We start from the raw sequence: 23,928 nt of genomic DNA on the forward strand, positions 1-23,928 counted from the left end.
GTGAGGGACCTTGTCAAAGGCTTTCTGGAAATCTAAGTACACTATGTCCACTGGATCCCCCTTGTCCACATGTTTGTTGACCTCTTCAAAGAACTGTAATAGATTAGGAAGACACAATTTCCCTTTACAGAAACCATATTAACTTTTGCCCAACAATTTATGTTCTTCTATGTGTCTGACGATTTTATTCTTTACTATTGTTTCAACTAATTTGCCCGGTACTGGCATTAGACTTACTGGTCTGTAATTGCTGGGATCACCTCTAGAGCCCTTTTTAAATATTGGCGTTACATTAGCTATCTCCAGTCATTGGGTACAGAAGCTGATTTAAAGGACAGGTTACAGACCATAGTTAATAGTTCTGCAACTTCACATTTGAGTTCTTTCAGAACTCTTGGGTGAATGCCATCTGGTCCCGGTGACTTGTTACTGTTAAGTTTATCATTTAATTCCAAAATCTCCTCTAGTGACACCTCAGTCTGTGACAATTCCTCAGATTTGTCTCCTACAAAAGCTGGCTCAGGTTTGAGAATCTCCCTAACATCCTCAGCCGTGAAAACTGAAGCAAAGAATCCATATAGTTTCTCTGCAATGACTTTATCGTCTTTAAGCGCTCCTTTTGTATCTCAGTCATCCAGGGGCCCCACTGGTTGTTTGGCAGGCTTCCTACTTCTGATGTACTTAAAAAACATTTTGTTATTACCTTTTGAGTTTTTGGCTCGCCTTTCTTTAAACTCCTCCTTGGCTTTTCTTATTACATTTTTACACTTAATTAGGCAGCGTTTATGTTCCTTTTTATTTATCTCACTAGGATTTGACTTCCACTTTTTAAAAGATGCTTTTTTATCTCTCACTGCTTCTTTTACATGGTTGTTAAGCCACCACGGCTCTTTTGTAATTCTTTTACTGTGTTTTTTAATTTGAAGTATACATTTAAATTGGACCTCTATTATGGTATCTTTGAAAAGTGTCCATGCAGCTTGCCGGGATTTTACTCTAGTCACTGTACCTTTTAATTTCTGTTTAACTAACCCCCTCATTTTTGCATAATTCCCCTTTCTGAAATTAAATGCTGTTGAGGTGTTCTTCCCTCCACAGGGATGTTTAATGTTGTTATACTATGATCACTATTTCCAAGCGGTCCTGTTATAGTTACTTCTTGGACCAGCTCCTGCACTCCACTCAGGACTAAATTGAGAGTTGCCTCTCCCCTTCTGGGTTCCTGTACCAGCTGCTCCAAGAAGCAGTCATTTAAAGTATCGAGAAATTTTATCTCTACATTTCATCCTGAGGTGAATGGTTAGAATGTTAAATATGTGTCATGAAGGTATTATTTCAGTGATGTTAAGACAGATTTTATTTTTAAATGGGAATGTTGCTGACTATCTGTTATTATGAAGACCAGGCACTTAACATTATTTTTTGTTGTTAGCATTGTTTTCCTGACTGTTATGGATGTGGTTTTTTGTTTTGGGTTCCCCCTCCCAATAAGATAATGTTATTAAATTGTGCTATAGCAATGTTAGGTCTAGTCATGTTTTATCTATCACAGTAGCAAAAACATGTAAAACCTCAGGTCCCAATGGTCAGGAGTTGTTGTTAAAGCAACTGAGAGTAGAGAGGGACAATTTATAGTATATAATATATGCTTGTTTTGCTTTCAGTCTCTCTGATATCTATGTTTAAAGAGATTGTTGTGTGGAAAAGTAGCTTATATTTACCTATATAGTTTTTATTATAGGTGACTGGCAGCAACTCCAGTAGTTGAGGTTGTCTAAAACTTTCCATTTTTGCATGTTATAGATGAGTGTATATTTGTGATGGTCTAATTTGATCCATAAACTGTATTTTACTGTGAAAATAAAACATGCATAGGGGCTTTATTTTAGTCATCACATTGCATTTGATAGTGGCCAGAAAAATCTGTTTGTCCCTGGATTAAAACATACTGGTTTATTTAAGAAAAATTTGAGGAAAGTCATTTTAAATTATAGGTTATAATTAGGGCTATCAATCGCATTTAACTCAAAAAAATTAATCACGATTAATCGCAGTTTTAATCGCACAGTTAAACAATAGAATACCAATTGAAATTTATTAAATATTTTGGATGTTTTTCTACATTTTCATATATATTGTATTCTATATTGTAATTGAAATCAAAGTGTATATTTTTATTACAAATATTTGCATTGTCAAAATGATAAAAGAAATAGTATTTTTCAGTTCACCTCATACAAGCACTTTGTTGTGAAAGTGCAACTTACAATCGTAGATTTTTTTTGTTACATAGCTGAATTCAAAACCAAACCTATGTAAAACTTCAAAGCCTACAAGTCCACTCAGTCCTACTTCTTGTTCAGCCAATCACTAAAACAAACAAGTGTGTTTACATTTACAAGAGATAATGCTGCCCTCTTATTTACAATGTCCGTGAAAGCCTTATTTCTTCACTTTGTCGGTAAATGAAAAGAAATCAGTATGAACACAACCCCTTTTTTTCCCTAACAGGATTGCGCATAAAATAAGTCCTGTCCTTAAAGTTTACAATATTTTGCCTAAAGCTGTATCATTCATAATCAACCTCCTTTTGTATATATAGCGAGAGATACCTATCTCATAGAATTAGAAGGGACCCTGAAGGGTCATTGAGTCTAGCCCCCTGCCCTCATTAGCAGGACCAAGTACTGATTTTACCCCAGATTGCTAAGCGGCCCCCTCAAGAATTGAACTCACAACCCTAGATTTAGCACGCCAATGCTCAAACCACCGAACTACCCTCCCATCATAATATTAAATTCCAACAAGTTCCCTATTTTTCACTACTGTATCTGGCATCTATAATATCTAATGTTTGATATAATTTTTTTTAATTCATTCACTCAATCACTGGGAAAAGGGAAAGTATTTCTAGCTGCACCAATAATACGCTCCTATGGGAGGCTGCAGTATTTCTGAGTTTCCTCCGAATATTGAAGAAATCTAGCCATTAGACTTTGAGTTTTCTTTTCTTAGAACTCTTCTTTCCTTTGTAAAATATCCTTAATGTCTGGGGAATTCTTAAATAGTAATAACTCATAATTTTGGAGCCTTAGTTACTTCAATGTATACTATATATGTGGTGATAAAAGACTCCCCTAAACGTAACTTCACAACCCATTTCAGAAGACATGGGACCTATCAATTTTTTATTGGCAGAACTATTTGAAAGTTCTGCATAACTCCCTCACAGTTTCATGAGTCGTGAATAATATATTAATCCCAAACTCAAGGCAATAAAAACTTCATAGCATCTCATATATAAATAGACTCCCACCCACACATCAACAAGAGTAGCTCAAATACCCCTTTTATAAAACATGTTAAGTCAGTGGTTTCAAACTTGTTCTGCTGCTTGTGCAGGGAAAGCCCTTGGCAGGCCGGGCTCGTTTGTTTACCTGCCATGTCTGCAGGTTCAGCCAATCGCGGCTCCCAGTAGTCGCGGTTCGCTGCTTCAGGCCAATGGGAGCTGCTGGAAGTGGCACAGGCTGAGACACGGCAGGTAAACAAACTGGCCCTGCCCACCAGGGACTTTCCCTGCACAAGCGGTGGAGCAAGTTTGGGAACCACTGTGTTAGGTTATTCGCATGAAAGTAGTGGCATTCTACTTAAGGAAGCACTTCCATCATAAGTCCCTGTTTTAGGCATTTGCAACTCCTCAGTGAAATTACCCTATAATTGCTCATGTACTTTTTCCAACCCAAAGGTGATTTTGTTTGTATGTATGGAAAGGTTTGTTGAATCTGATTTGGTCATTTTTGTATAATCAGTGAATTAAGTAATCCTTCATGCCAGGATATATAAGGAGTTACATTACCCACATGTCCTTAGTTTCCTCTATTTCCTCTGGCTCTCCTTGCTAGCTTGTCATTCATATTTTCTTGCCTCTACTTAAAGACAGTTGTAAATAATTAAAATAGCTAATATTAGTTTTAACGGTTAGATAGTTTAGATAACTTTAGTTCTATGAAGGAAATACTCTGTTTTTTCTGAGATACTTGGTGGTTCCTGGATTCAGATCATTATGATTAGGATGGTAGAATCCATAAAAATGACTAGATTTGAAGAATGCCCATTTTAGAAATAGAGAAGTAAAGAGTGATTTAAAATAGCATATAGTACATAAGCACTACATTAAATTTCCTTATTGAAACAAGAATGCACTGAAGCTGGTCTTCAGGATATACCTATGCCTATTGCCTAGGCATTCTTTTATCTAGAAGTGCATACATGTGAGGTTACTCAGGTTGAATATATGGTGTGTAAAGCAGGGTTGTGTTACATTTATTTTAAAATTACTGCCCTTTCATTTCTAGTGTCCTCTTTATCTCATATAATAGGAATGGGCAACAAGGAGGAACTGACTGGTTTTCTTTATGCTCTTGTGAAGAGACATGCCCTCACTCGAGCTTTGAGGAGACCAACAAACTCCTCTGGGCCTGTTCAGTCCTAATGAGATACATCTGCAAGGCTAGATCACCCTGGAGTGGGAGGCAGTTAAAAAGGGAAGCCTGTCACAGGAAGGGTTGGTGAACAGGAAGAAGGCTGTTCCACCTCAGAGTGCTGGCAACAGAGACAGGTCACCTGAGAAGGTCAGTCACAGGCCGCACCTTTCCTGAAGTTGCCCTGGTTGGCAGCAATGTAGTATGCCCCAAGTGGAGGGGCAGAAGGTAGGCCCGAGTAAGAGGCAATAAACTAATAGACCAAGCTCATAGAGCTGAATCCCAAAAGACTGTCTCAGAGACAGGCCACCTTTGCCTTTATTTGTTTTTACCCAGATTCTTCTCTGGGATTCAAAAAAGAACTAGATAAGTTCATGGAGGCTAGTCCATCAATGGCTATTAGTCAGGATGGTCAGAGATGCAACCCCATGCTCTGGTGTCTCTAGCCTCTGATTGTCAGAAGCTGGGATGACAGAGGATGGATCATTTGATGATTGCCTGTTCTGTTCATTCCTTCTGAAGTACTTGGCATTGGCCACTGTTGGAAGACAGGATACTAGACTAGATGGACCATTTGTTTGACCCAGTATGACCATTTTTATGCTTCCTTTCCTGTGTGTTTGACTCCTAGAACCCTCATATGCTATGAAATGTGGGAGGAAAGAGAGTGAATGATGGATAGTAATGCCTGGGGGGTCAAGGAAGACCGTGGCACCTATAGCCCTTCATAATTATAAAGCAGTCAAGCTCTTAATGAAGGCACCTCTAAATATTAGTCCTTTTCTACACAGTGAATTTGGTCCAGTTACAGCTATCACTCGCTAGCTACCAGTGTAGCTGCTCTCCTGCAAATCTCAAGGCTTTATCTGTACTGGGAAAAATGCATTGTGTTAGATAATAGGTTAATATTTTAACAAAGACAGTGTTAAACACAATTTTGCTCTACATGTGAACAAGAAGAGTCATCATTAAAAACATGCTTCATTGGAAACAACATAATGATGCTCACTCAATAATACAGTAACACCTTGTTAAATTGAAAGATCTCTGACTATATTCCTGTATAATGTCTCTTTAAACAATATCTAACTGTTGTAATGATTGTTTTGTTTCTGATATTTATATATGGCAAAGATTTATAAGCTTGTTGAAACTTATTAAATAAATAATTAAAAAAACCCAACTGTTTATAATTAACTCTAGCATAGACTTTTGCATATGAGGGAAACTCCATCTTCTTGATGGAACACTATGGGAGCATCTTCACAAAGCAATCTTTACATAACTTTCCTTCCCTCATCTTCCTCCTACTGGACTGGATGAGCTGGGCTAGGGTTTCCACAGCATTCGTAACTCGGCCCTGTTGCACATATGTACTTCTTATATTGTTGCATATGGAGCCCAGTCTTGCTGGTCTTATTTATATGTGTAATAATGCTGAATTCATTGGTGTAAGAAAGGTGAGCAGGATTTTGCTTGTGGTGTTAACGTCAGTGCCTTAAGATATGCAGTATGCCCAATCTTAGGGGGCCAAATCATGTTCCATTGAAGTCAGTGGAATTTTGCCATTGATTTCAGTGGGAGCAGGCTTGGGCCATACTGAGTGTGGTTGTTGTGGTAAGTCAGGTATTTTACAAGTTAACATTAATGTAGCTTTTAGTGCAGGTAACAGTGTGTGCACAATCTAGGACACCCCACCTTTACCCTACAATGGGCTCAAGGCATAACCTGGTTAGTTTAGGCACCTCATCCTTTCCCATCCTGGGCTTGGGGTGTAAGGCACCCACCCTGGCCTGTCCTTGGCTCAGGACGAACCCTGGTCAATTTAAGTACCCACCGTTACCTGTCCTAGGCTCGGGGAATAGCCTTCTGCGGATTTGTAGGCCAAGGTCTTTCTGCTGTTAAGAAGCATTTCTTCCCTAATAGCAGCAACGGTGACCAAAAAAACAACACTCTGTACTTGTGCCTTCAGTCAGAAAGGATCCCTACCTACTTGGCAGAATGACCACCTCAGAGCAACAAGAGAGAAAGGAAATGAAGAAAGGGGACCAGGATGGTTGGGGCTAATTGCAGAGCCCACTCTCCTTGCTAAATGGATAATGGGACAAGGCCCAAGCTCATGTGGAGGGATGGTTCTGCGAAGAAAGCAGAATCAGGTCCAGACAAGCAGGGACCATGCAGTCTGCAGGCAACAACATATGCAAGCCAGAGAGAGAGAGAGAGGTTAAATGCTACACTAATAACTGTGAGCAATAAAGTTATGCAAACACTTCAAGGGATTCTATTGACATTATAGTAATCATAAAAGCAAAGCCCCTTAAGATGTGTATATAGGCTTCTTAACAATTTTCCTGTGCTGTGTTTTATATATTTGAAGGACATCATAATATTTGAATAGGAAAAACATGTTTTGCTTAAAATCATATTCAAAATGTCCCTTTGCCCTCCTGTATGTTTGTTTTTTGTAAGATTAGGTTTCTTAGGAAAACCAGAGAAAAGCTATTTAGATGTTCCTGAAACTTGCGGTTTCATTTCAAGACAGCTTAGAACTGGTGGGTAGGGAGTCGCAATTCTGAAATGAAAAATAAATTAGCCAGTTCTGATACTGCTGATCTTTGTTCATAAGCACACACCAATCCTGTTGGTTAAGATTCTGCAGAAGTTACTCTTCCTTTGTGCTTTTAAAGTGACAGCTCAGCATTTGTTCAGAATTAGCAACAAAGTGATTATTTTATATATTACCACTATTTAATATTTTCAAACCAGCACTGATTTCATCATAGCTCTCTGATACATTGAGTTTACTCTTTTTCACTAGTGGGATTTTGCTATTTTTTTAAAAAATGGATCCTGCTAGATAGTATAAAGCAGTAGTTCTCAACCTGTTGTTTGCAGACCCCCGGGGGTCCACAAAAGGTTGTCATTACCATAGAACAGTAGTTTTTAACCTGTGATCCATGGACCCCGGGGGTCTGCAGACTAAATCTGAGATTTCCAAAAGAGTCCACATATCCATTAAAAATTTGTTAGGGTTCTGCAAATGAAAAAAGGTTGAGAACCACTATTATAAAGCATCTGTTAGTGATAGTATAATAGTGTAATAGTTTGTCTCTTTACCCATGACTCTCACAGCACTTTACCAGGACTTGATCCTTAGAGGCATCAACGTCATGCTGAGCAGAGTGGAGGAAGCAAAGGTGAATCTGCCAGCCTTCTGCCTCCCTCCATTCTGGGCCTGGCTGAAGGGCTTTTTTACTGACCAAAGATCACCAGCATGTTCAGTACATTAGCCACCTACTTTCTAATTTCTGACCCACATCCTACACCGTGGAGGAGAGCAGGTGATCACCAGGAGATTTCTTTAATGTCAAGGGAACCCCTGGGCCCCTTTAGGCCAGCCTTAAGTGCCCCTTGCAAGACTGGAGTAACACAACGGGACTTCGTTTGGCATTAAAGGCTCAATCCTGCACAGCCGAACCTAACAATCACTCATAATTGCTAAACAGTAAAAAAAAAAAAAAAAAAAAAAAAAAAGAGATGATATTCCTTATCTAGAGCATGGGACTGTTATGAGGATTAATTAGTGAACATTTATGAAGCTGTTGGAAAATGGAAAACACCATATAAATACTGTCATTAATTTTTGTCTCTTTATTGTTTGAAACACATTAGCTGTTATGGAAACCATGAGGCATAAGTATATTGGAATGATGTCTTCAAGTACCATATAGCCGTTTAGATAATGGTTTGAAATTCATATAATTATTTGTGAAATATAGGAACCTATCTGACAGTTTTGTTGATCAATATAGTATGAGTGCGCAGCATACATTTTGTGTGTATTTACTGCATATTGTCAGAAACATGCATGTGGCAGGGAAAGGGTTATATGGCCTAAAATACTTGGCCAGTCGTATTTTTCTTTGAAATGTTGACTTGGCTGCCTTTGACTGAATGAGGTTTACATGATATTTTTGTGAGCAATCCATAAGCTGTGGTACTGTCGATGTAGGCTACTCACAGAATCCAAGTACCCTTGATCACATTGTGAACAGTCCCTTTGTTTTCAGAGTAAGGTTCCACTCAGTGTGATTAAGGGTATCAAAATCTGGCCAAAAATGACTGAAAAAAAAGTCATCCTCCTCCCCACTCCCACACATTAACAATATGTTGTCAAAATGCAAAACCAGGCACAGACTCTACAGCAGGGGTGGCCAACCTGTGGCTCCAGAGCAACATGCAACTCTTCAGAAGTTAATATGCGGCTCCTTGTGTAGGCACCTTGTGTAGGGGCTGGAGCTACAGGCAACAACTTTCCAATGTGCCAGGGGGTGTTCACTGCTCAACCCCTTGCTCTGCCACAGGTCCTGCCCCCACTCCGCCCCTTCCCACCCCCTCTCTTGAGCCTGCTGTGCCCTCACTCCTCCCACTCCCCCCCACCCAGAGCCTCCTACATGCCACGAAACAGCTGATCAGGAGGTGCATGAAGGGAGGAGGAGGCGCTGATCGGCAGGGGTGCCAATGGGCGGGAGGCACTGGGAGCAGGCGGGTGGGAGCTAATAGGGGGCTGCTAACATATTATTGTGGCTCTTTGGCAATGTACATTGGTAAATTCTGGCTCCTTCTCAGGCTCAGGTTGGTCACCCCTGCTCTGCAGCCACAGGAGCAGGTGAAGTCTGGGCTTGTACCCATGTATGTGTTGACTGAATTTGGCTCTTCATTTAGAGTGACTTTAACCTAATTGTATCTCTAACATGAGTCTTGATGCTAAGTGGTACCAATAAGATGCAAGCACCCTTAAATCGCACAGAGTTTAGTGGCATTTAGGGTGCTGAGCACCATAGAAGTTTTGGCTCATCATCACCTGCTAATATTTCCGGCTACGCTAGAAATAAACAGAGAAGGAAAACACCTGCACAGATTGTAATATTTGTTTGATGACTTCTGCTGAGTAAGTCGCCCACTCATAGTGCTATTAAAAGCTCTAATACTATTTTTGTTTTCATTTCCAGAGGATCTCAAGTATCTGTAGAGTAGACTGAAATTCTTCTCTTACACTAATAATACTTATATGGTATTCAACAACCATTAAGTAATTAATTCTCAAAACACCCCTCTTTAGTAAGGAAGTAATATTATCCCTATGTTATGAATGGAGTTGCCGAGGCAGAGAAGGTGAAGGACTTGCTCAAAGTTCCAAAGGAAGACCATGCCAGAGCTTGGATAAGAACTGCTATTGAAAACAGCTACTGCTATTTTTAGTAAGCTAGCTTAAGCTGAGCTAGCACAAATCTGTCTCCTCACTCTGGGAATAATATCTCTCTACTGCATTGTAGACAAACACTAGGAAGTCCTTGTATTTGCTAAGCAGTAATTGCAGCTGCGGCTAAATTCTTCTGGGTTCTGTAAGTCTTTTTATAGGATGCAAACAAGGAATGTTTTCATTTGTTACAGAAACCTAATTTTATCTTGGCTTTAAAAATAATCACCCCATTTATTTAAGCAATCAAGTGGATTATTGCTGTAATGTGAATATTTGCCAAGATAACAGGATGATGGGAAACTGTAGTTCTGTATCACCAATTTAAGTTTTTCTCCATTCTTCCTCACAGTCGCTCTGGGAAAAAATAAAACATTCAAATTACCATTATTAAATGAATGGCAAAGAAAGATCAGCTATTCTCCTCCCCTCTCTGGGGCCCAAGAACTCATATGCAGAAAAAATATCTTGAAATTTAGAGCTATCAGCAGCTTCCTGTGGTCTAATGCTACATTCCTCCAACGTCTGGTAAGGTCACTGCTGAAGGAGCAGAAGAACAGCTGGGAAAGAGAACAAAGCAGTCAGTGGCACCCCTTGGAGGAAAGAAGAACTGAGCCCCAGGAAAGAGCTGATAGAGCTAAACTCAACTTGGTTTCCCCTCCCCCCCATTCAACTGTTCTTGTGCCATGACAAACAAAAGCTAGATGTTCTGGTTTGCTTTGCTGTTTGGTTTATGATGTTGACTGAATTTGTTTAGTACAGATTTACGGGGAAAGGTAGAGAGAGAGAAATCCCATTTTTTCGCATCTGTTTGACAGTTCCTGCACTGATGGAAACTGCAGAGTTATATTGTGTTTCTTCCCCTATGCTATTTGCTAGGATCCCAGATGCCACAGTGTTTTACCCAGGGCATTACTAGTACTTTACCTTTTTCAAGACAGTATGGTCAGTATATAAGCGTTTAAATTTTAAGCCCAGTCCTGCTGAAAGCCCTCACAATGAGCTAAGCTCCTTGGCTCCAGTGTGACTTGAGTGCATGTGATGACTCCCAGAGTTAAGTCTTGTGTTATGAGAATACATTAAAAAATAAGGAGCCTTTTTAAAAATACACAAAATACAATTTCAAAAAGGAGTTTTCTCTCTTCAGCGTGCTCCTTACATCAATTCAACTATGTCTTGTTGTCAATCCATTCTTAAAATACCTATTGCCCTTAACTGAAATTCCTTGTGTGTCTGGTGGCTGGATTTGCCCTTTTGGTATCAATTCTAGAACCACATTTTACCCTGGTATTTATGTATGAAGTTTCCATCAATGTGATTCATATGTCTGACAGAAGAATTTGGTCATTGACTTTGATTTTATATGTCTGGCTGTTCCTCTTTGAATAAAAAAAAGAAGACAGAAATTGCTTTAAAAGTTCCACTTAAAATAATAACATTAAAATTCACATTAATGCAAGCATTTGAACAAAGTGGAAAAAATAAAGCATCTTACTCACTCTCTACAATTCAGATAAAAGGTTTCCATGACAGAGATGAATGGAAGCACAGAATGGTTGGCATTGGACTCTAGCTGCATGCCAGAAGAACTACAGGAAGAGAAAGAGGCACATGGACTGCCTGGATTTTGCCTCTTCCAAAAAACTGTGGCGACACCATATGCTATGGGTCCTCTATTATTTTTTTTTATGAACATGCCTAATGGGACATGCCTAGCTGATGCAGGTTGGTCTGCATGTTTATGTGCCCACAAACATGGGCTTCCTGACTAGACAATGGCCTATATGCTCTTAGCAAGAATACTATGGCACAAAAGAGAGGGCAAGTCTCAGACAAGACTGGAGCATATTAACAGTATTTTGGCAATACAGTGATGTGACTGTTCGAGGTTGCATTTACTACACCTGTTTCCAGTCACACACTAGAATTTGTCCTAATATTGATAAATCTTTAGCTACAAAATACTTTTCCATTTAATAAAAATCTCTTTAAATCTGTTTGCAATTTGTACCAAGTGAAAAAAATAAAGTCTGCAAGTCATTATAGAAACAACGACTTCTGAGGAATTTTTAACTTCTGAAAAACAGTAGTAATAAACTTAAGAGCACAAATAATATCTGTATTGGGAGATATCCTCATTAGTTTAACTGAGTCAAATATTCCACAGTGAACCAGGATCAAAATCTCAGTGTTGGAAAATTGAACCGCCTTCAGTAATGTGCACTTGCCACCTCTATTCCCTTCTTCCAGTGCATTTTAATTTCTTTGTTTCCCATTCTGTTCTCACTTTTATATTGTTAAGTCAATGTAAGATACCTTCCTGTTTTCTTTGACCTAGATGGGAGCAAGATAAATGGCTTTCTCTGGCTCCTGCTTTGGAGATCAGCGGATATATTCTCAATTTAAATCACTATCTTTTAGCCACCCAAATCTCATTGCAATTACAGAGTTGTGCAGTTAAAAACTCAGTGTATCAAGATGAGAATATGCTTCGATATACCTTTGCTGTGCTGGGGGAAAAAGTCCTGAGTCATTTTGGCCTCAGTCTTTTGTGCTGCTGCAAGCGGTTTACTGTGTTAGTTATGTCATTTTTTAATTGTCACCTTTTGACATGTACTGATTTGTACATATAAGAGTAAAGGCTGTGCAAATTGCTGGTTTCCTCCAATTCAATCCTATCCCAAGAAGTATAGCTAAATCTTCACTTGAAAGATATTTGCTCTGCCAGTTCAGGGCATTGAATTGTTCTGTTCAGTGTGTTTCCTGACAACACCCTGCATCTTCTTATTTCAGCACATCCCTTCCTGTTTTCCTTATTTACTGCTCAGTTGTTTACATAGCTGAGTGCTTGTGGTTTTATAGCCCTTTCTTATCAATACAAACTTTTTGCACAGACATTTAGCTATATAGGAGAAGACAGAAATCTAAATTCCATTTGTCCCTCTGCTTGCCAGTTCCTGTGCTGATTGAAATTGTAGTGAGATTTACTCTGTTTCTTCCTCCCCCAGTTTCTTAGGCATATGGGTCAGTGTCTACATATCAAACAATAGGATTGCTATTGTAACATATATGTTCCACTAGAGAATGGTCAAATCTGAATCCCTTTGAATTTCAGGGGGTGGGAAGCTGGATTTGAACTCTGACATTTTAATTTATTCCTTTATTTTGGATTCTGGGCCAGGTCTAGAACTAGAACCTGGGTTCTTTTCAGTTTGGGTTCAAATTCTGCTGAAATTTTGTGAGAAGCGGCTCTCAAGATTTTGGATACAATGCTGAAAATCTCATGAGAATAGCAGATCTTGCAAGACTTCCCTCACTTTGAGCTGAATTTTCATAAGAGCTCACAGAATTACAATTCCATTACATTAGAACCTCAGACTCTACCCCTGATTCAACCTTTAATCCAAATCCTGATCTCTCACTTAATCTGACCCCAACCATTACCTGGCTGATCCATCCCTAATTTTCACTGAAACAATGATGCACCTATTGACCCTGACAGTTCTTTTGAATCTATGAGTAGGAATGGCGCTCCCCTTGCTTTGTCTGAGCTCTAGGAGCATGAGTGCCACATCAGTCAAAGCCACCTCCTATGCATGACTAACACAGTTATGCCGTTTATGCATATCAAATAGGCTAAAGGCTCCTGGCAACCACCCCTTCAAGCAGCCGTGCTCGGGAAGGAAAAGAGAGGAGTGAAAGAGAGAAGGTATTGCTTAATGGAGCCACAGTGACCCATATTGATGATCAAGGAATGACATTCTGACAGTGCTGTGTCATGTGTGTCTTGATATTGTTCAGCATGTGATGAGGCTGAATTCCAACACAGCAATGTCTTAACAGAAACACAATGCCAGGATGTAACACTGTGATTATTGTGTTGCTCTCTGTGACTCCATTTGATGATGAAGTGGCTCACCAGTTCTTCAGGGTATCACTCACTAAATCAACTTCACCTCTGGCCTAATCAAACTGAGAATGCTTATTGCCTCCCACTAAAAAACAAGACAAGGAAAAAGTACCTCAGAGGCTATGCATAGTTCCTACCCCTTGTGAGTCTGTAAACATGCAGATAGCCACACTATTTATGCTTTCTGATCATGTAGCTGCCCATCATTCACAAGAACTCCAGTTCTACCCTCACATTAGGACATTTGTGTAGAAATCAGCCTCTCTGTACTTCTTCCTGTTTCCTCATCTTTCCTCCAGATAGCATGACTCTGGGTTTCTGTCCACAGTTACACAATGCCCACTTTCTGAATGGAGGAGTAGCCATGAATAAGATTTTAACTCTCCCTGGGGCAGAATCAAATTCCAGTGGAAAAATCCAACACAAATAGTGCAGATTGCCTAAGGGGAAATGTCAGACTGAGAGCTCCATCCACCCCATATAACTCTACAAAACAGAGTAATTTCTGTGGGCTTGGTGAGTCAACAAGAGAGACAGTGCCACTTTGGCTCCATTCTTCCTTTCTGTGCTTACTGGCCACATCTGGCTGATAGTTGTGCTCTCATCTCCCTGCTGCCTGTCTGCAAAGGGAATGATTTGGCCCCGTATCTCTAAATAAGAATAGTTACTAGCAAGGAAAAAGAAGTGTATTTCATCTACTGCCTACCTTTTGTAAACAATGGCCTGGCCTAGCCATATTATGGGAGATATATATATATACATACATTGGCAGGAGCTGAGGTTTAGAGGGGGTTGAAAAACTGATGAAGAGAGGAACATTGTGCCTAAAGCTGAAGGAGTAATAGTCTTCCCACCACTCAAACTGAAACTGCCTGTGCATGTGTTTAATTGTACCACTCACAAATTCCTTTGTGTGCCCCAGATGAGCTATGATTTCAGTTATTCTTTCCTGAGGCACCTCTATTTTGGCTCATTGTGACTCCCTCAGCCAACAATAGAACTCTGGTACTAATAGCAACCATAATCTTGAACAACTGTCAATTGGATTTTGCACCAAGACCATGTCTGTACTAAAAAGAAAAAGAAGAAAGATTCCCATCAGTTCAAAAAGGCATAGAAAAAGTTCAAGTGACTTTTGGCACTTTTACCATTCTGCTAGTTAAACCTGCTAGGTAACTGGTATAACTAATACAGGGGTAAAAATGGGTCTGGTTGTGGGAGGCTTATCTATACTAAGGCTTCTACCCGCACTAATGATGGTAATACCTTGGCAGTGTAGATAAAGAGTGATTTCCTCATCTCAAGGAAATCAACTTACCAGAAATCCAGTAGAACTCATTTGGAATCCTACTTTGCCTGCCCTACAGGCTGAGTGATGCAGATCTGGCAATAGGAGGATTGTAGTTATATCCATAGGGCATGGTCAGTTTGTCCTATATCTAGGAGTGTTCTTAGTTCAGAGTTATGTGCTGCAACTAGCTAATGCTGACTACTTAATTCTCCCCAATCTGAATGCAGAATACCACACAATATTCAAGCAAGGCTCACTTGCTGTTGCATTGCTTACAAGGGACCTGGAAGGGGGAACTGGATCTGTTTCCTTTTGTGTTTGGTAATGAATTTTAAAGAAGACCTGAAGGTATTATTTTGTTGTTGCTTTTTGAACCTTAAAATATCAGGAAAATTGAATGTTTTCTTTCCTGTTTTTGCGAGAAAACTACTTAGATGACTCAGAGATGTGGGTTGAGAGCATTCTCTGCTGTAAATTGAAGGGATGGGAATGGCAGAGGTAACGTGTTACTGTTGGTAGTGGGGGGGTGTATTTTGAACCCACTCCCCACAAAAACTATATTTATATATATATATAATTATATATAATTCTTCATATTATATAAATATAATCCCTGGCAGAAATTGAAGGGGGGCACGTGACGCCCTCATGCCCTCCTCCACGCATCACCTCTGGATGGTGGTAAATCCTTATTAAGGAAAGGATTTTTCCCAAATAGTTAAGTCAAATACACCTCTACCCCTATATAACGCAACCTGATATAACATGAATTCGGATATAACGTGGTAAAGCAGCGCTCGGGGGGGGGGCGGGCAGCTGCGCACTCTGGCGGATCAAAACAAGTTCGATATAATGCACTTTCACCTATAACTCAGTAAGATTTTTTGGCTCCTGAGGACAGCGTTAGATCGAGGTAGAGGTGTATATGTTAACAGTTAATCAGTTTTCACTTCTCTGGTTTCTCGGGATGTGCTGTACCTTCTGTTCCTCAGTTCTTCATAGTCTTCCAGGAAAACAAGGTAGATAAGGCTTGAATTTCTAATGTGAAAGAAAAAAATAAAGCAGAAAGAAATATTTTTTGAAAAAACAAAACCTCTCAGGCTTTCTTTATACATCATGCAAAAATGGGACAAATCCATATTTTTCCTTTGCAGATCATGTTTTAAAGGTTTCCATATAGAAAGATATTTATCCAACAGAAATAATTCAATCATGTGCCAAAGCTGTTATGTGGATATTACATAGATGCACATCTATAGAATGTCATCTGTAGTTTCTATAAGCACAATTCTGTCATGTTTGCTACTGATACCTTCAGATTTTGCGGCTTGATGTAATTAACTGTAGGAGACTAAAATGTACTTACTCCTATGTATTTCATTATTGCCATTGTCTAGTAAACATATATGTTTGATTGCCATAGGCTGGGACTAATGGTTATATGGCTCCTGAAATCCTGAAGGAAGAGAATTACTCCTACCCTGTGGACTGGTTTGCTATGGGATGTAGTATTTATGAGATGGTTGCGGGTCGAACTCCATTCAAGGATTTCAAAGAAAAGGTCAGTAAGGATGAAGTGAAAAAAAGAACCTTGGAAGATGAGGTGAAATTTGAGCATGCCAACTTCACGGCGGAAACAAAAGATATTTGCAGGCTGTTCTTGGCTAAGAAATCAGAGGACCGTTTAGGAAGCAGGTATGGATTATTTCCCATGTTTAAGCCTAGATCAATGATGCAATCATTATTTCATACAAATGGAAGCCAAATCCTAAGGTTTCTAAAAGACTCCAATCTTCCTTTCCACTTCCATGAATGGAAGTGATCTTGCTCTAGCAGATCTATCTTGGGAGAGCATGGAAATGGAGGAATGTTGCCTCTGTGGTGTCAATCCCAATTACCTCCGCAGAAATCCAGAGAAGCTCCTCTTTTGGAGTTTTGTAGGGTTTTCAGGAATGGGAGGAGCCCCCTCCATAGCATTCTCTTCCCTCTAGACAGTGAATATTCTAGTGTATATCTACATCTAAGTTAATGCTACTTGCGTGCAGAACACTTGGTCTATGTCAGTGTGACTCTTGTAGGAACTGTGCTGTCAGGGTTCCAGAGCAGCAGCATTAAGGGATAACCCCCCAAAAGCCTGCAGGTATCAGACTTGGAAAGCTGAACCATGAGTTTCCTGCAACAGGTATCCTAACCTCTCCCATTGACAGGGCAATTTCATGGAAACCCACAGAGTTTCCTGGGCCTGCTGCCATCATCCCAAGGGTATTTGTAAGGGAGAGTACACTTGGACCTACGTCCTTATTAGACAAAAATTCCATTTGAGGCCTTAATGAGAGTTTTGCCTTTGAAAGGACTGCTGGATTTGGCCCTGAGTCAGCAATCTTAAAGATTCTTTGAATAATAAGGTAATTGGAAAGCTAAACATTATAGTATTTAACTTTTCAAATACCTTTGTAGTGATACATGGTGAAAGATTCAATAGCCTTACTGTCAAGACAGAATAAATTCAAGACAATCTATAAGACCTAAGTAAACTGTAATAAGATATAAAGGAAATTGGTGGTACCTACTTTTAGAACACATAGTAACTTTCATCAAACATGATTGTAAATTTATCTACCAATTCAAGTAGTTAAGTTTTCCAATATAATGTGATTGAGAACCTACCAAAAAGTAGATGAACAGACTCATTTAAGACAGTCCTTTCACATTTTATGTGTATACTACACAAAAATACAGGGAAATCTTCCACTGAAATTACTGGGAGACTTTTCTGTGCAAAGATTACACATTTTGCCTTAAAACTTTTATTACAGCATGGTGTTTAGGAAGCTAGGAAATATGGTCTCTAACTATCACTTGTTTAGCAATACAGTATAGTATTCAGTAACCAGTACAGTTAAATTTGTAAAACATATGGTAATTAGAATAAATTAGTGGGTTCTATTTTGTAAAACTTGTTATTTGCCAATAGTCCAGATTGCTCTCTATGCAGTATTCAGTGTTAATCTGAATGCCACGTTGTGACACTGATAATGCTTGCAATAAATATAAAACTCCTATTTGCAATGGAGGGGCTTAATGTGAAGATGTATAATTAATCTTATTTATTAATAATATTAATTTGTCATACTGAGTTTACAAAGAACCTAGAGATATTTGAAAACACATTAAAGAATGTCCTAGAGGATCATATAACAGTGTTCTATATCTAATGTACAAGTGAAGACCATTTGATTTTTCCAAGGATTTAGCAGGGATGTGTGTATCATTTTATCACATGAATCTGCTCCCCAGCAGGGCAAGTGTAATAGCTACGCAGCTTTTTGACAGAAGAATGTCCAAAATACACATCTTTGCATACCGATATGATATGGTCATGGTTTGATCAGCCACATACTGTATTTCTGTGAGGATTTCAAATGTGAACAGAGGCTATGATTCCCCTTTTTTTGTCATTATAAGGAAGCTGACAATTCTAACACTGAATGAAAACTGTAGATACTATTCAGCAACAAATTATCTTGCAAGACAGATAACAGAAATTCCCTGGTTTAGCACAATAATAGTAATACTCTTCGCTTAGAGCAGTGTTTCCCAAACTTGGGACACCGCTAGCATAGGGAAAGCCACTGGCAGGCCAGGCCGGTTTGTTTACCTACCACGTCCGCAGGTCTGCCCGATCGCGGCTCCCACTGGCCGTGGTTCGCTGCTCCAGGCCAATGGGGGCTGTAGGAAGCGGCGGCCAGTATGTCCCTCGGCCTGCGCCACTTCCCGCAGCCCCCATTGGCCTGGAGCAGCGAACCACGGCCAGTGGGAGCTGCGATCGGCCAGACTTGCGAACGCGGCAGGTAAACAAATCGGCCTGGCCTGCCAGGGGCTTTCCCTATGCAAGCGGTGTCCCAAGTTTGGGAAACACTGACTTAGAGCATTCCATCTGAAATCTCAGTGTGCTTTTCATACATTTAGCCTCACAACACCCCTGTGAAGTAAGCTTTATTACCCTAACTTAAAAGTTGGGGAAACTGAGGCTTTGAGAGGCTGAGTGAGTTGTTCAAGGTCATACAGCAAGTCTGTGGAAGAGCTAGGAATAGACTGCTCTCCTAATGGAACCACAATCCTAGTCATGTGCTTTCACCACAAAACCATCTATCTGCCTATTTAATGTTATATTAGCCCTTAGTGGTGAGTGAGAGAAGCACCTCAAGACAGTTATTTGTGTTGAGGTTTTTCATTCTGCCACTTTGATTTTTCAAAATATGCTGCCTCTACTTTCTTTGCTGTTTGGTGCCGCTTCACGTCTTTGGGGGCACTTTTCCCCACCAAAATTTCTACTAGCCCAAGTAGAACTACCGATGGAGCAACTTAGCCTGTGTTTTATGACACGTGGGGAAGAGGAAAGGGGACAAGTTATTAAAATACATGAGCATGGAACAGCCTACAACTGTAATCTGTAGTGGTACCTTGAAGTATTGAGGAAGGGACACAATGGAATCTATTAACATAATGTCCCATTTTTTCTTCCCTTCCCTTCAATGTCCCTTCAATACACAGTTTAATGAGAAATGGGCAAGGAGAAGTCCAGCCTTTCTGTACATGATGTTAAAAAAAAACAAAACCTGTCACTGCCTATTACACTGGAGATATTGTTCAAGAACAGCTCATCCTTATGTAAAGATTAGCCTTGTAATTCTGCTAAGGTCAATCAGACCTTGGGTTATCTACATAAGTGCCTGTTGCATAAGTTAAAGCTGCTCAAGGGCAGCTTTAATTTGCATACCTGACCTCTTGAAAATGTTCTAAATTTTGTATTCAAGACTCAGTGGTGTTGGCTTATTCTGGAGAGATTAACACCTTTCTCTCCACTCTCTCTCCTTTGGAACTTGCTCACCCCTCTCCCTGCTGTCCCATCACTCACTCACTCACTCATGCCCGTCAGCAAGTGGAAAAGGGGCCGTCCAAGAAACACCTGGCGACGCTGTCCCATGGAACAATGAAATAGTTCATTGAGGAATGTTAACTTGAGAGAAGTTTGACAAGCTCATTCACTTTTTCTGTCACAGTCATGCAAACATCAGATTCACACAGGAAGAGGTCATGGCTAGGTAGAAGAAGCACCGTATTAGTAGGTGCCTTTAGATGGCATTCCTGTAGCTTCATATTTAAAAAAAAAAAAGATGTATTTCTGATGGTATCAAAAGAAAATATATTAGATCAGGAGGGGAAAACACTGCAGTAATCCACTGTGGAACCTACACCAAGTTCTGATGCTTTTAATAGCATGTTATAGAAAAGCAAAATAAAATAAAGTCTGCATGAATATGCTGAGTATGAAATCACCCGGTAACTCCATAGGGTGACTAACGGAGCTGCTAGGGTCACAAATCTGCAAGTTTCGATTATCTGATCTGCAGCTCTAATGCACTCCAGGCTAATAAATACAGTCAGCAATTGACTTCAGGCTCCACAGCTGCACCAGTGTTTATGTGTCACTAACTGACCTGGCTGGGTTTTGCAAGACCCTATGCAAAAATAACATAAAGCCCTGTTGATCTAATCTGTGTTTTCCTACTGTGCTCATCGCCGTAGTATACATCTCCCTTGCCACTTCTTGATGGGTAACACCATCTCTGTGTACCTTTGAGGCCCATCTGGCTGCCTCTGAAGCTTCTCGGGCTATGGCAATGCTCCCTGATCCCATTTGTTTACAAGATGTGGCCTCTGGAGACCTGCCTACATGAATTAGTGTGCCAGGAAGTGAAGCTAAAGTGCAGTTTTCTGGGCAGGAGTGAGCAGTTAGGGAATGGGAAGCAGTGCAAAGGGAATTAAAGATGCTGTTCAAGCTGGAGGGTCTGTTACATGTGCATGGTGCAGGCCCTTGGCAGAGCTGGACTTTCTGTGGTCACATAGGCCTAAGGCTGCATCTCGTCACTAAGTAATGGTACTTCTGCACATTAATGAAGATGATTGGCTTTAACAGAAATTTGCATTATCTCTTTCTTTTAACCTTGTTGTAAGGAGTCATGTCCATAGAACATTCGGTTCTTCAGTACTATCTCATAGTGCACTGTGAATGTGTGAAAGCGTTGTCTTTATTTAGTATATGACTTTGTATAAAAGTGTGATCAGAAGACTGCAACCTATTAACAAGATTGCTATTTACTGAGGCCAAGGAATAGAGAGAAATCTGTTTCCCCGGCATTGTAGTGATAGCTTGGTTCTTCATACTCCTTTACCTCATGTAGGACCCAGTCCAAGCTGTATCATCCATATATACAGGAAAAGAAGAATGCAATTTTCCTTCCTGTTCATAGCTTCTCCAAAAGTCAGGGCAGGTCTACACGTTAAACCCTGCACCAGTGCAGCTGCACTGCTGAAGCGCTTCAAAGAAGATGCTATCTACACCAACAGGAGGGCTTCTCTATAGTTAATCCACCTCCCTAACTATGTAGATGGGAAAACGTAACACTGTCTGCAGCAGGGGTTAGCTCAATTTAACTGTGTCACTAATGGGTGTGGATTTTTCACACCCCTGAGCGACGTAGTTATACCAACCTAATTTCCTAGTATAGACCTGGCCTCAAAGGTCACTCTTTGCACATTCCCCACAGCTAAAGTTGCAAAAATGGCACATTCTAGGACGGGGCCTAGATCAAGGATCATAGTATGTTTTGATTGTACCCTTGATACTCAGATTATTCCTGTCCTGGGGGTCATCTTGGGATCTGAATGTGGGCCCACATTGCAATAGTTCATGTGTTTCTGTTTCTCCTTCAAGAGAAGAGAACCTTAATTCAGCCCATGGCATGTACTGCAGTTATTCTTTCCAAGATATATTTATTTTGAAGTCTAAAAAATGTTTGATTCATTTTATTTTAATTCTTGGGTGAGTTTTATTAATGATTATGTTCATAGTAGTGAGGGACTAAGATAACTTTAGCTCTAGAGAGTCATTGGGTGTGAAGGTGCTAGGAAATGTGCTTGCATTCTTTTGCTAGCATACCAGTCTCTGGATCTGATCCTGCAAACTCTTGCTCATTTGAGTAGACCTTACATGAGTAGCCCCATTGAGCTAAGTGGGGCTACTTATGTGAATAAGAAATAATCATGAAAATAAGGGCTTTTGTATTGGGCTTTGTGTGATTTTTTGTGTACGTGCACTTTGGACCAATACTCATTTCAGATGAGACCACAAATATCAGTTTTACTTGTCACCAGTTTCACACTGAAATCACTGTTTCCAGAGTTGACAGCTGAATGTATTACCCATTGAACCACCTGCTACAGTTTCCTGGAATTCTTATTCTACCTAAAATAAAACAAGTTATCTGGGCTTTTCTTGTTAACAATAGTCCCAATATTTCCCGCTCCTTAGCTTCAGTTCCACTGAAAACCTGACTTTCCTAGCTGAAAAGTACAAAATATCTTGATCCCATTATGCACCTAACAACCCTTGGCTTTTGAAAGAACATGCAGAGGGATGCTTTAATGAAACTCATTTAAAATTAAAATAGACCCAAGTTATGCAATTGAACTTTCCCAAAATCTACTCAGCTTTGGGGGTCTCTCTGGGGCTAGCTAGCACATCACAGTTTTGAGTGACAATCTCTTGTTTTATTGCAGGAGCAGTGACGATGATCCAAGAAAACATGCTTTCTTCAAAACAATTAACTTCCACAGGCTGGAGGCAGGCCTCATAGACCCCCCTTTTGTGCCAGATCCATCAGTTGTCTATGCCAAAGATGTCGCAGACATTGCTGACTTCTCTGAAATCCGGGGGATTGAGTTTGATGACAAAGATAAGCAATTCTTCAAGAAATTTGCGACAGGTGCTGTCCCTATACCATGGCAGGAAGAAATTATTGAAACAGGACTGTTCGAAGAACTGAATGATCCTAACAGAATAGCTACTGGGGAATGTGCAAACGGAGGTGAAGCCAAGTCAGGAGTTTGTTTGTTGTTGTAAATATCACAGATTTTAACAAATATTAACAAAAAGGGTGAAAATGCACCACAGAACTTTCCAAATTCTAACAATGTTTCAAAAACTCAACTAAGCTGTTTAACGAGAACCGATCAACCTAAAATATGACATCAACAGGACAAGTAGGAGCACAAGCTGAATGGACATTCTACTACTTTGTTCTCGCAACAGAGATAATCTGTTTATTGTGCTGGAAGCTATCAAGATGAAGAATCAGGTTTATTTTAGGAAACATAGAAGGATAGCACTCCATCACTCTGTGTATGTGAAATATGAAAACAATAACAGGGTGAGGAGGCACTTGTTCTGAAAATGAATGAGTCTTCCATTATAATACACTCATTTCCTTTCTTGATCTCTCTCTCTCTCTCTCCTTTTCTTAAATCAAATGTTTCCCTTTGTTCTATAGTTTTCAATAAAGGCTTTTAAATGATGAAGTAATACTCTGAGTAATTGGACAATGAATTTGGACTTCATGAATCAGAGCAAACTTAAGAATCTTTTGGCTATCTAGATTTCTGAGTTCATCTTAGTCACTGAATGATTTAGTAGTAATACATCCAAGTTCTCATTAATGTAAAAAAGTCAGTAGGAACAAGGACGGAAAGAATAAGTCAAATTCTCCTCTATCTTAACTTAATCAGACTGAAGGTGAACTAGTGAAATTGAGAAAAGAAATTTACTTAATATTGTGTGATCTTATGCTTTTGAGTAGTTGTAATATAGCCTATATGAAGAAATTGATGTTTAATTGTGAATGTACATTCAATTTTTTGTTACCAAGTTCAACTTTCTATCAGGTTTCCTGATATACATGTCTATATTTGGTTTAAACTGTAGTTTAAATTAAACTACAAATAGATCACACCAGTTTGTAACTGGCCTTTAAAAAGAGAAGTTTCTAAATATAATAGCAATGTTAATTCAATCAGTCACAAAAATAAAATACATTGCACTATTTTTATAAGTGATATGGAAAAATGATATATGTAAATTGATATT

At 39.6% G+C, this 23,928-nt stretch overlaps 1 protein-coding gene across 1 annotated transcript in view; it reads left to right on the top strand.

Moving 5' to 3' along the window:
• The window catches only part of GRK7 (G protein-coupled receptor kinase 7), a 28,217-nt gene extending 4,858 nt beyond the window's left edge, over positions 1-23,359 (top strand). The window contains exons 3-4 of the mRNA XM_050965970.1: positions 16,366-16,637; positions 22,566-23,359. Coding sequence (XP_050821927.1) covers positions 16,366-16,637; positions 22,566-22,908 — 615 coding nt within the window. The 3' untranslated portion in view covers positions 22,909-23,359. The remainder of the gene's footprint in view (positions 1-16,365; positions 16,638-22,565) is intronic.
• The last annotated feature ends 569 nt before the right edge of the window (positions 23,360-23,928 follow it).

This window comes from Gopherus flavomarginatus, chromosome 8 (genome assembly GCF_025201925.1).
Source record: "Gopherus flavomarginatus isolate rGopFla2 chromosome 8, rGopFla2.mat.asm, whole genome shotgun sequence".
NCBI lineage: Eukaryota > Metazoa > Chordata > Testudines > Testudinidae > Gopherus > Gopherus flavomarginatus.